The sequence below is a fragment of the Mastomys coucha genome, unplaced genomic scaffold (assembly GCF_008632895.1).
Source record: "Mastomys coucha isolate ucsf_1 unplaced genomic scaffold, UCSF_Mcou_1 pScaffold7, whole genome shotgun sequence".
Taxonomy (NCBI): domain Eukaryota; kingdom Metazoa; phylum Chordata; class Mammalia; order Rodentia; family Muridae; genus Mastomys; species Mastomys coucha.
This window is the reverse complement of record NW_022196913.1, coordinates 38,262,102-38,275,901: the sequence shown is the minus strand read 5'-3', so window position 1 is coordinate 38,275,901 and position 13,800 is coordinate 38,262,102. Positions and strand designations below refer to the sequence as shown.

Here is a 13,800-nt window from a genome sequence, read left to right as displayed (position 1 = left end):
CTACAAACAAAATCCCTATTTAAAACTAAAAACAAACATGCAAAGTTAGTTGGAGACTAATAAACAAAAATCATGTACATATATGACTTCTAAGTTTGGCTAAAAAAGAAAAAAATGGTAAGAAAAAGCAAGAGAAGCAACAGGATGTATGTAGTTTTGATTTAGATATTTTTTTAATTTTTATGACCAGAATTCTTTTAGTAGTTTCCAGAGTATAAAGATTCTCTTAAGTTTTAAATACAAGAGTATAATTTCAACAGTAAAAAAAATATAGTTGAAACTCAGGTCATGAAATCATCTTTGAGGTTTCTGGCACAGTGGCACCTGCAAGCTTCATGGCCCCGCCTCTCCCGGGCACCTGTCTTCCAGGTGCCAGGTTACTGCACTGGGAAGTGCGAATACCCTCTGAGCCATCGAACTGATAGATAAAAAATAATAAAAAGAAAGAAAACCAGCACACTATTATGCTCTCGAGAAAACCATTTTTCAGTTTTGGTTTTCTTGTTTATCAACTTCCATATTTCCTAGCACTTTGCTAGCTGTTTACAGTCGCCACGATTCAAAAGGCAAATGATATACTAAACTCGTCTCTTGTGACCTTAAACACAATCCCTCCAGCTCCTTCCAGCTCTGGCTGGCTGTCTCGCTACAGTTCTTCAAGCTGCTTCTTGAGTGCTTGAAGCGTCTTTTCATCTCTTCCCATGCCTGACTCCCACTCAGTTAGCTGTTTGCTTTTAAAGGTGCTAAGGATAAAACCGAGCATGCATTGAACACTCTCTACCACCCAGGCCACATCTTTAACCCTCTTTATCATTTGTGTTCATTTTTGTTTTTAGTACATTATTAAATTTATTCTTTGCGAATGTCATAGATGCATATAATGTATTTGGATAATATCCCCTCTAACTCATGCTGAACACCCGCATTTCCCTCCCAACTTCATTTCTTCCCTCTTGGTCTTCTTCCCCCCCCCCCACTTTCTTAATAACCTACTGAGTTCAGTCAGTGCTATCCATATATACTGAATATAGTGTTGACCTTTGGCTCCATAGGCACTCTACCTCCTCTAGAAGACACCAACTGCCAGCAGTTCCCCTAAGCTCTTCTTTTATCCATGCTGCAATGTTGAGTGGCTCTATCTTGTATGGGTCACCTATAGGCAATCAGCTACCATGAGTTCTTAGATGCAATGGCCCTGTTGTGTTTAGAAGAAACGGTGTTGTATCAATCCTCTGGAATTTCTGGCTCTTATGTTCTTTCTGCCCCCCTGAGAGTAGATTAATAATACTCTTGGTACTTGAGGGAGTAGTTTACCTGCCACCCTCATGAATCTCCCTTCAGCAATGACCCAAGACCTCATGGCCAGGTGACTGTACACCTGCACCCTGTCCAGCATAGGGAAATTCTCTCTTCATTTGCATCTTGACACAGACTACATAGTGATACTGGAGTAGATCAGATGAGCTTCTTTTGGTATCTAAAACGTAGATTATAAAACAAAAAGGTAGTGCTAGGTATGGGATACTTTCCTTGGAGTTGGCAACCAGGGAGCTCCTGGAGTATCTAAAATAATGCAGGCTATTGTCATTGCGCCTAGTTACCCACCAGAACGCAATGGAAAGATCCTATTGCTGAAGTCACTACATAATTTGGTCACACAACTTGAAGAAATGAAGCTGGTACTGATCTGGAAGCTTCCTCCATGCTGGGTAGCTTTCATAGTATCAGAAGATTCTAGGCAAGATGCAGGGCTATCCCACTTGGTTTTCTCCATATTCTCCTTTTAGCATTGTATCTGGATTGTTTAAAGAATGTTTTGATTTTGACAAAGTTCATCGTGATCTCTCTCTCTCTCTCTCTCTCTCTCTCTCTCTCTCTGTATGTGTGTTGTAAATGATTGAAACTCGGATCTCGTTTGTGGTACACAAGCACTTACCACTAAGCTGCATGCCCTTCTTGCCTTCTGCTCTTCTCTATCCTTTCTTCCCTCTCTTCCTGAGAGACAGGAGGGGGTGCGTGCTCAAAATCTCCCCATTCTACCCGCATAGATTGGACCCAGAGCTTCTGTATGTTAAGCCCACACCCCCTCTCCCAAGACACAGAGGCCTTGCAGTCATTCTTCCATCCATCCCCACCCCCACACTGATATGTAGATGCTTCTAGTACAAGTACCCGGGCATTTGCTATGGGTGGAGACTCAGGCTCTGAAAACCCCTGTGGAAAAGTAAGAAACCCAGGGGACTGCTGAGTCACTGATGCCTCATGCTCATTTTTTTGGTCCTTTCCCCACACAATCCAGAGTCCATAGGGCTGAAGCTGTCTCCCAAAGATAAGCACAGTTAGTTCTTCATTAAATGAGGAAGAGAAGAGGTGAAAGAGGAGGAATTCCAGAAGACCTGTGAGGGATGACAAACAGTAACCTTTAGATTCTTCATCAGGCTCTAGAGTCGGGCTTGCCAGGCTTTGTGAGAAACTGCCAGCATGGGGAGCTTCATGGGGGAGGGGGTGTGGGCTTCACGTACAGAAGCTCTGGAGCCAATCTTTGCAGGTGGAATGGGGAGATTTCGAGCACCCACCTCCTCCTGTCTCTCAGGAAGAAAGGGAAGAAAGGATCTAAAAGCATTTGCAGGACTAAGAGAGGACCAGAATCCAGGTTCCCAGCTTACAACATCTGTAGCTCCAGCTCCAGGAGACCCTCTGCTCTCCTTCCCTCACAAGGGACAGAGCTCATGTATATAAACCCACATTCAGATACAGCAAATACTTTTAAATTTAACTAAAAACTTAAAAACAAATAAGAAAAAAACTGGAGCAGAGCAAACGAAGGATCGGATGAGAAGGGATTACTAAGACACTCTGAGAATTTCTTTGTTTCACTATTTCAAAGGTAAAACTTTACAGCTGAAGTGGCCCCCTGGTTTTCTACTAATATAGTCTATGTAGAAGGGGCAGGGGTGCTGGCTAACATTCTATAAATTCTCCACAGAAAACATTCAGTGCAAATGTCAACAGGTGGTTGTAAAGAACCATGGGTTTAGGATAAGGGTGAAGGAGACAGCAAAGAATGTGATGTTTCCAGAGCTGTCCGGTTCTTAACAATTTAAAGTTGACCGGCATTCTCCTCACCAGGTTTTCTTGCTTCTTAGAAGGCATACAAGAAGGGAGACAGGGCTTTCAATCTCATTTATATAAAATATCAGCACCTCAGAGTCTAAACAGGCTGGAATAGTGGAGTCTTGGGATGTAGCTGTCCAGCAGCTACGGTGAACCGGGTTTACCTGAAAAAGGGGGAGGGGGGGCTAGAAATAAGGCAAAGGGGTGAGAGAAGGATGAAGCCAAGACGAAGGTTCTGATCAAGGCTCAAAGTTTAATAATAAGCTTTGCGTTTATAAAGGAAAAAACCCATCCCCTTCTGCTGGAGTATGTTGTAGCAGCAAGGTCAGTGAAGGCAGCCACAACATCAAGGTTCCCATGGGAACCTGCAACTGCAGCCAAGACAGATGTCTGTCCTGGTTGATAAGACCTGTCGTGGCGAATGTTCAAGGTCTGCTTAGCCTGCACAAGGCTGGGAAAACTGCTCAGTCTTTTCAAGGCTGGGAAAGGCCTACTCAAAGCTGAGAAGACTACACTGGGACACAGGCATTGACCACCTGTCTTTATTTTTCTGTGCCTGCTGAATAAGATCTCTACCTCCAGCCCCAGTAGTTAAAAGTCTTTTCTTCCTTCCTCCCTTCCTTTAAACTTTTGTTCTGCTTTGTCACAAGTATGTCCGTTCACTAAGTGCTGGCACACTTCTGGCGTCGCTAAGTGGAGGTAGCCAAAGCATCCAGAAAGTACCAGAAAGATCAGCTGCCCAATCTGCAGCAAGGTGGCCAAGAGCCAGAGGATAGGCTAGATTTTAGCTCCGCAGGCGCTCACCTGGCCTTACTCTCTGTACTTTCCTACTCGGGAGCTGCCGCGCCCTGGCCTTCAGACTCCGCCCGACTCCCCGCCCCATAGGTATTTAAGGCCTGGGGCGCGGCTGCGGCCTCCTCATCTCATCTCTGCTCGCTACCAGTGCGGAAATCGAGAGTCTAGGGTACGTTCTAATATGGGCAAACTGAGGCGCGAGGAGCTGGGGACTCGGGCGGGTGTGACGCGCGGCGAGAGCCCTGTAGTCCTGGCTCGGGTTCCCTCTGCTGCACAGCTGCTTCAGCGGCCGTGACGCAGCCGAGTGAGTCGTCTTGTGGTCCCGGCCATCTAGTGGCATCGCCACCCTCCAAGATCGGCCATCGTCCTTGGAGGAGGCGGCTGGGGAGGGATGGGGACAGCGCGGAGCCGGCCCGGCTGCTGTGCGGGGGCCCGGGGCTACAGGTGACCACGTATGTCCCTCGATCCGAGTGATCCTGGAGATCCCGGAGACGCAGGCTGGTGACGCGCTAGGACGGGCGTTGGGATCTGGGAGGTGGGGGACGGAGAGAGGCCGAGGGCTGGGTGCTCAGGCCCCGCTTTCCCGTCCAGTGTGCCTGAATCTCCCAGGGGCGCGGCCCAGGCTGTGCCGAGAAGTTGCGACAAATCCTCAGCACCCGGGAGGTCCGCAAACATAGATACTTGTAAGAAACAACTCTAGATCTTTGGGGTCCCCCCCCCCCCCGCTAAACTCACAGATTTAATGTCTGTCAGGGTAGGAGAAAATCATGGGCAAAGTTTTGACAGTTTCTGTGCCAGATGAAGTTGGCATGTGAACTTGTTTTTTCCTCTCTCCTCCTCGTTTTTTTTTGATGGACCCAGAGCCTTGTTACGCTGAGCAAGTTCTTTCCTACTGAGCCACAAGCCTGGGCTTCCTCCTTTCCTTGCCTTAGGTCTTTTCTACACGTTAGGATCAGAAGTATGGACAACTAGCATTCATATGGTGTCAGGAACACTGAGTGTGAGGGAAAGCTGGGTGAGGCTTGGCACTTATTTTTCTGACTGCTTCGGAGGCAGTTGCTTGTAATAGGACTCTTCCAGAGAGGCTGCTCATTTCCTTCCTCCAGTGGCTTAGGAGATCTGAAATATCAAGTAACCTTGGGTAAATGTATGTGATCAGGGACTGTGGTGCTGGGGCATATGGGATGATTGCTGTTATCAGTATGCATGGGGTGTGTCCTAGTGTTTCCTGGCTGCTCTGAGTAATTGTATTGGATACAGCTTGTGTCATCATACAAATAGGGTGTGTTTGGGGCACTCTTGGCTCCCTATACCTGCATGTCTCCCCATACCATCCCATACATGGATTTTACTTTTAGTCAACATGAAACAAATCAAAATCCGATAGAAAACGTTGAAGGAGAACTGAGATGTATTGCTGTATACCTGTAATCCTGGGACCCAGGAGGCCAAGGCAGGGAAATGAGAGTTTGAGCCCAATCTGGGCTGCAGAGACATATACAGACTCTTTCTCTTTTCTTGTTTTCTAAACAGTATGGTAATAGGGATCATTTATTTAGCTTTTACAGTGTGCTGAATATTTACTCATCTCTAAACCATTTAAAGTACACAGGAGCATTTACAGTGGTTAGGTCAAATATTAAGTTATTTTACATAAGTAAGTTGAGCACTTAAAGATTTTGGCATCTTCAGATATCAACTGATATCCTTCAGATACCCAGAAGTGACTGGGTACTTAAAGTTCTGTTAGTCCATTTCTAGCCCAAAGCACCTTTAAATCAATGAGTTACAACTAACTCAGGCCAACAGCAGTAGATTGAATCAGAGTAATCAACAGTTTTACCTCCCACCATTCCCTTCTCTATCAGAAAGAGCCTCCAGGGATGTGCTGTAGGGTCACATGGAACCCCAACCGTCTGTTTCCAAGCTTGCTGGACATGGGATTAAGCCACACAGTCAGTCTTTGCAGAACTTTCAGCTGTGTGCTGGGCCATCGTGCTAGTGAAAGGGAACAGATATTTGACCCTATTGCGTATCTGCCTTTCTCAGCCAATCATCTCTAACCACTGGCCTCCAAATACCATACAAATGCCATTCTTTGTCTGTTCTTGGACTTGGAGAAGGTTGGTGATGATTTTCTAATTGGCAGGTCTGGAATCACTCAGGAGACAATACTCAGGAACACCAAGAGTTACTGTCTTGATTACATCAGCATCTTGGCCAGGCCTTTGAAGGGCTGGCTGTCCTGATTACATTAATTGAGGTTTGCTGCCCTATTCTAAAAGCGGGCAGCACCATTCTCTGGGATGCATAAAACATAGACAGCTAGCTGAACACAAGTATTCATCTCCCCTGAATTTTGGGGCTGTGAGGAGCTATGAGCCAAGGTAAACCCTACCTGAAGTTGCTTTTGTCAATGCATTTCATCACAGCAACAGACATCAGGGATGTCTTGGAGGAGCTCAGGCCAAGAGTTTTAGCATCTGACAAGTAGGTAATGCAGAAAGAGAGAGCACAAGTCAGTCTATGGGTAATGAGCAGTACCTTCAAAACTTTCCATAGTGAAAAAGAAATTTTCATGAATTGCTAGTTTAAAAAGGTCTTCCAAGAACCCAGCAAAATTCATGAGTAGGGCTCAGAGAGGGTCACAAAATTGGGTGTTTCTGAGTATCAGAAATAAGAACAAAATTCATAAGCTTTCAGAATTAGGGTTGTAGGAGGACAGTAGATAGATCTGGAGTCAGTATGTCATCAGACCGTCCAACAGAAAAACTGGCAGCTGGAAGCAGTGAAGTCATGCAAAGTCACTTACAACCTTTTGTAGACCCTGCCAAACTCAGTGGCATGGAACAATAACACATTTTCAGATGTTAGAAACCAGAATTACTATGTTCTTTCTTAGAATGTGATTGGACAGTGTGCTGCATCAAAGCAAGGGAACAAATAACAAAACAAGAATATGTTTGGGTCCAGAACAGATGATATAGGCAAAGAATTATGATCTATAGTATTCACAGAGCAAGCAATGGTCCAGGAGTCCTGTCATTAATATGGCCAGTAAACACTGATTATATGAAACATCCATGTAATGAAAGAGGAGAGTAGCATGACTGAGTGTAGACATGAATGCCTCCAAGGGCCAGTGGGTCTCAGAAGAGTCAAGTGCATGAAAACTTGCAATGATTATCTAATTTAAAGCATGGCCCATTAGGGCCTTAAAGGAAGCATCTATCACATCTTGTCAACTGGTGTGTACAACCATAGCAACTCAATTTTCTGTTGTTGTTTTGTATGTGTGTGTGTGTGTGTGTGTGTGTGTGTGTGCACGTGTATGCATGCATGCACATATGCTTACATCAAGTAGGTGTAGATATATATGTATATTGACTTGCATATGGAAATCAGAGACGAACTTCAGATGTGGTTCCATGCTCTTCACTTTGTTGAGAAAGGCTCTCATAGTTGGCCGCTGCGTTTGCTAGGCTTCTGACCTATGAGCTTCTAGATAATCTTCTGTCTCCACCTCCCGTTTCACAGGATTGGAACTGTAGATATGCTCCGCTTTGTCTGGCCTTACATGGGTGCTCAGGCTTCAAACTCAAGTCCTTACAGTTGCATGGCAGGTGCTCTATCCACTGAACCATTTCCCCAACTCAAATCAGCACCAATATTCAATCTATTCTCCAAGCTACGCAGTTAGTACTTCACAAATTCCCTCCTGAAAGAAACCAGGAGGGGAACCATATGTGTGCTTGGTCTGGAAATGTTCAGCATAGTACCCTCTTGTGCCTGTAAAAGTCAGAATGTTTGAGACCAACAGCTCAGGGCAAAGTAACCAGTATAAAGGGATTCTTGATAGCCATATGAAGACAGTTCTATACACATAGAAGAAAAACAGCCAGTTCATTAGAAATTTTTATAAAAAGGCTTGAGTCCATGAGTAAATTCAAATGAGGCAAATAAAAAGACACAAAAGAATTCAGCAGTGTTTATTATACTCCTAGGAATGTTAAAGCTGTGCCATGTATTGTTACTACTACAGCTGGGTAGGGTACCCTTCCCTTTCCTGTAGTTACTTCTCCTTTCCTTGTTCTGTCAGTTCCCAACCAGTTCAGAGAAGTCGTAGCACTGTTTGACTGGGAAGGGAATTTAGCAACTGCTAGTGGATGGTGGGCGCATGAACAACAGGCCCTTCTCCTACAGTTGCTTGCTCCCGGCCTGAATGGCTGCATTTGTGGCCCTCCTGGTTGATTGCTCCTCTGGTGCCTCTTGTCCTCTGAGCCAGTTCCTTCTAGTTCCTCATGTATTGATTTCTGCACACAAGAAAGGCTGAGTCAGCCCGACTGGGCTGTGTTACTTCCTGCATGTGACCTTGACTTACCAGGCTGTTTTTTTTTTTCTCTCCTCTTGTTTACTGAGCCAAAACAGCACAGTGTGATTGAGTGTGAAGATGTGTCCTACACACCAGCCTGTATTTATGTGGTATTAATTCCTCACTCTAGGCTCACCATCATGGATTCTCTACGGGAAGCAAATGGCACCTTTGCCTTAAACCTATTGAAAATACTGGGAGAAGACAGCTTCAAAAACATATTTTTGTCACCCATGAGCATCTCCTCAGCTCTGGGTATGGTCTTCATGGGGGCGAAAGGAATGACTGCAAGCCAGATGGCTCAGGTAAACGCACCATTTCCCAGCAGCCAAACACCATAGGCTGTCAGTTGAGCTGGACTTCTACATTTCCAATTTCAAAGAAAAAAAAAATTCCATCTTGAGGAACACATGGGAATGAAATGACAGTGGTTGGCAAGTTGAAGGGAATGGTGTATTCTACTTGTTAAGACCCTTTCACTGCCTCGCTGGTGCTTACAGCATGTGTGTGAGAGTTAGCTTGAGTAAAAACACCAAAAGGGTGGTATCAGATCTCTGTGGTCCCTTCTGTCTTCTCTCTTGCCCTAACGAATCTCAGCCTTTTACAAGTAAGGAACACTGGACTGATCTTATTCCAGGACTTTGAAGTTTCTTCCCATATGGGGTCACCCTTGGCTGAGAGACCAGGGTCAGATCCATTAGGGCTCTTCTTAGATATAATGCTTTATATCTAAGCATTTATATAATGCTACAGAGGTGTACGAACTGCAGAGGCAGACTGTCCCGGCATAAGACAGGGAGACAACCTTGGGCAGGGACTTTGCATTCTGGGTTACCTCTGGGCAGTGCCTTTCCGTTTTTACAAGACGTAATTGTGTTTGTTTCTTCCTCAGTTTGCCTCCTGCAGGAAGGGAGTTACAGCCTACAGGCTTGCCTTCAGTTTGAACTGCCTTTTACATCCAAGCTATTACAACTACTGATAGGCAGTTCATCTGTCTCCTGTGGGAATAGTTTAAGTCATTCATGTAGATTTTCATCAGGCTTGGAAAGTCTAAGAAGGTATCTCTAAGGTTTGACACCTAGATGTTCACCCTTGCCTGGGATCCTGCTTCTTTTTCCGAATAGCTTTCTGAGGTAGCAATTACTCCAGTCTTTTCCATGTGGCCTCCTGCAGGATGACTTGGATTTCCTTCCAAGAGCACAAAGGTGGTAGCTGCCAGGCTTTTTAAAGCCCAGTACTGGAACATGGTCACTCTCCTAAATTCTGGTGGTCAGACTGTGCTGGAGCCAACCCAGACCAAGAGCAGGGAAGAGACTGCATGTCCTTGTTCAGAAGCCAGCTGCACTTGAGTGACATCAGGTCTGGTTGGTAGCCATGCTTGAAGCTTGAAGCCATCAGTGACCATAAAGAGCTGGGTTTGTGAAAGGCCATTTCTGTGCTTTCCAGGGCTGGCAGGGCACAGAGAGGACCCTAGACAGGGAGCCTTCAAGGTACTTTCATCTTTAACCACATGGGTTTTGGCAGCAGGATTCTGACAAAGAGCTTAGGGTTGACTATATTTCCTATAGCTGGGCCTGATGAAGTTGTGTTTTTAATCTGTTTTGATTTCAGACACTTTCTTTGGATAAATGCAGTGGCAATGGAGGCGGAGATGTCCACCTGGGCTTCCAGTCACTTCTCACTGAAGTGAACAAAACTGGCACACAGTACTTGCTCAGAACAGCCAACAGGCTCTTCGGGGAAAAGACTTGTGATATCCTAGCGGTAAGTGTCTTATAGTATTCAGAGACGGTAGGCTGAGGATTCACCTTACTCCCTTGCCCACTATTAAAGTTTTGTATTTGTTTATATGCTTTGAAACTATATGTGAGTATATTCCTATTGTCTAAATAAGAGCTATCCTCTCATTCTGCTCCTTCTACAAATAAGAGCTTCCATAAGTGAGGGTGATGTTTGTATTCCTGCATATACAGAAATTTAGTCGGTGAGAATTTCCCATGTGTTGTGCCACTATGTATATTATTTTCTAATGAGTTTCTTTTATCTCTTGAATGTCACAAGACTCTGCCTCACTATTATTATTGCAATTGTTGGTGTGAGAGATGGAACCCAGGGTCTCACACATTTAAGCTACAGTTCTACCACTGACCCACACCCCAAGCACTGTTCAGTGCTATTAGTCATCATATGAAATTCCTGAATAGGAATGTATGGTGACATAGTAAACCATTTTTATGTGCGTAGCATTAGCTTGTCCCCAGTGTGGGCCATTACCAACACAGAGTTATTGAATGTGCATTCATGCCCATGTGCCTTAAGATTGTAATATGTATTGCTCCTTTGCGCTCCCAAATTGCCAGAGATATCAACAGAGTTTTTATTTCTATTCTTGTCATGAGCTATGCAGAATCTTAATCTTTTACATTTTGAGAGTGGAAACTTTTTTTTTGAACATGCTCAAATTGAGCACCCTTAAATAACAAAACAAAACAAAACAACAACAACAACAACAACAAAAACCAAAACTGAAACCTGAAGATTCATGAATCGAAATTACACCTGACCCTGAGCATTTTGGGTAAAGGACATTGGACTAATATGTGAATTGTTCATTCATATACTCTGTGAACATTTTTGTGTTGGGTTATCTTCCTTTTTATTACTTTATAAGAGATTTCTTTTTTGTAATGTATGGCATCAGTCTTATTTTTTATTGTAATTTTATAACATTTCAGATGTCTACAGCTTTGAAGTGATGTAATATAAAAGAGTGTAGCAGAGTGTTTGCTCAGACAACAATAAGTTCTGTGCACTGGTTTGTTTATTGCACATTATTTTACTTTCTTTGCATCTCCAGCTGCTTTCTGTGTTTTTATCATTTTTAGGCTTTTTTTCTTCCAAGACAGGGTTTCTCTGTGTAGCCAACTCAGAAACCCACCTGCCTCTGCCTCCCAAGTGCTGGGATTAAAGGTGTGTACCACCATTGCCTGAATGGCTTTTTTACATGAAGAAAACCAAAACTTTGAGTAAACAAATGATTAGCTTACTCCTTTTCCTTTTTTTTTTTTCTGAAATTTTAAGAAAAGCTTTGATAATTTTAATAGTTATTTTCATGTGGATCTCAACTAGATTTAGTAATATTTTGAGTTACTTTTCACTATTTTATTATTAAAGATCTCAAATCCTAAGCCTGGTGAGGTGGTGCATGCCTTTGATCCCAGAGGCAGGCAGATCTCTGAGTTTGAGCTTAGCCTAGTCTACCAAGTGGGTTTAGGACAACCAGGGCTACACAGAGAAAACATGTCTTGAACACGCCCCCCCCCAATTCAAATCCTAATCGCTATATGCAATTAGATTCTTCCTTAAGATTGATTAGTTGTTGCTTAAAAAAAATTGTAGCTTAAACTGACAGTGCAGTGTATTTCAAAATTGTATAATCATTCACAGGTATAACAAAGTATGTGAGTAGCCTGTTTTCTTTTTTCTTTCTTTCTTTTTTTTGTTGTTGTTTGTTTTTTTGGAGACATATTTCCTGTATCCTAGAGTACCCTTAAATATTGCTAATGGATTACTCTGAACACCTGACCTTGCCTCTACCTCCTCAGTGCTGAGATTACGTGTCTCTACCTCTAGGTTTATGTGATACCAGATTTGAATCCAAGATTTTATGCAGAATTGATAAAAATTGTACAAACTGAGCCATGACCCAGCCCCCTAGACTGTTCATGGTTGAGAAATATTAAAGATGCTGTAGATGCAGAACATTGAAATTAGCAGAGCACACACTTGTCGGCCGCCTTACCCGTCCAGTGGAAATAAGGAGGCAAACACCAAGCCCTTCTCCATGCAGTTTAATCAGGAACCTTCATTTTTACTTCTTCTCTAGCTAGCTTCTTTCATATTCTTCTATATCTTCTTCTTACGTCTTACTTATTACTACTTACATCTTATTAGTTACATACTTATTCCTAATTCTACATCTTACATCAGTCCTTACATCTTACTTCTTATATCTACATCTTCTCTCCTATCCCATTACCAGCCCCAATTCTACATACTTACTCCTAAATCTCTCCTAACCCATCACCAGCCCTAATTCTACATACTTACTATCTCTACATACTTACTCAATACTCCTCCAGCCTCCAGCCCTTGTGGGTTAAATACTTTTCCTGGTCCCAATCATCATCGGCTACGTGGCAAAGCATAATAGGCTACAAGAAATCATGCCAATACAAGAAATCATGCCAGCTTGCATCATAAACTAGAGGCACACAGCTTTTCCAACTAAGGCTTGTTTATCTCAATGCTCTCTGCTCTGGCCGGAGAGCAGGTGTTCAATATATATGTATAGGGTGGCAGCTGCGGCTCCCCACACAAACTGTGTAAGGATTAGATAAACTGATCTGTGAATTTCACCTTGGCACTGTACTGAGAAGCCAGGGATGATATGTAAAGCATTTGTCATGAAAAGTATCTATTAAAGGACTGATAAGTGGCTTAACAGTTAAGAGGCCTGGCTTCTTTTCCTCTTTCCCAGCTTGGGTTCCATTTCTAGCACGCATATGACAGCTCACAGCCATTTGTAACTACAGTTCCAAGGAATTTGAAGCTCTTTTCTGGCTTTCATGAACGGAGGCACACACGGATATACATGTAGGCATAACATTCATTCACATAAAAATATATAATAATAAATAAAATAAAGTAACCTGTCCATATTCCACAATGACCCTCTGAGGTATAGCCAATCTCCTAATTACAGGGTTTGAAGAGGTGTAGAGAGACCAGCTAAGGTCATTCAATTGATACTCAGACTGTGGTGTTGAAATCCTGTATCAGAATTCTGTTTTCTTCAGGGACTGAAGAGATTGTTCATTTGCTAAATAAAATTTCTGGTATAAAGGCAACCCCCACCCCCAAGTTTAGATCCCCAGCACCCACTTAAAATCCCAGCATGAAATGTCATGACTATAGGCTTAGTAATAGGAGTAAATAGACAGGTGGGTTCCTGGAGTGCACTGGGAAGCCTACCCAGTTTAACTGATGAGCTCCAGGTTCAGTGAGAAGCTGTCTCAAAAACTAAGGTGCAGAGCTCTTGAGAAAGATACTCATTTTCTAGTCTTCACATACACCTGCACACACCTGTATACATACCTAGATGAAATGTACATTTACCACACAAACATATAAATGAAAATACAAACAGTTCTCTTAAACAGGAATTAAATATGTAGCTATGAGATGACCTGTTTCATAGAAATATTGAGAACCTATTCTATATACACTTGTAAAAGTAATTTTTGGGCTTTTCTTACTATTCTAGTCCCCAAGTATTGGCACAGAGACCCTTATATTTATTAACAAGCATTAAGCACTATAGCTGGACAGATTCTCCTCTATATTCACCCTCTATGGCTGCTACTTTCTAGCCACAAGCCCATTACTGGCCATCTTAGCCTTGCTCTGGCTGCACCTTCTGCATCAGTGTCCTTGTGATGACTCCCCTAGCAACCTGC

At 43.3% G+C, this 13,800-nt stretch overlaps 1 protein-coding gene across 5 annotated transcripts in view; it reads left to right on the top strand.

Annotated features, from left to right (window-relative positions):
* LOC116082570 (serpin B6) overlaps window positions 1-13,800 on the top strand; it is a 91,614-nt gene that overhangs the window by 68,154 nt on the left and 9,660 nt on the right. Inside the window, exons 1-3 of one of the 5 annotated variants that reach the window (XM_031359466.1) lie at window positions 3,947-4,078; window positions 8,412-8,586; window positions 9,893-10,045. In XM_031359466.1, coding sequence (XP_031215326.1) covers window positions 8,422-8,586; window positions 9,893-10,045 — 318 coding nt within the window. In that variant the 5' untranslated portion in view covers window positions 3,947-4,078; window positions 8,412-8,421. Of the gene's footprint in view, window positions 1-3,946; window positions 4,079-4,189; window positions 4,214-4,273; window positions 4,593-8,411; window positions 8,587-9,892; window positions 10,046-13,800 lie in introns of those variants that run through there. The other 4 variants (XM_031359469.1, XM_031359468.1, XM_031359470.1 and 1 more) reach the window with 4 other exon arrangements.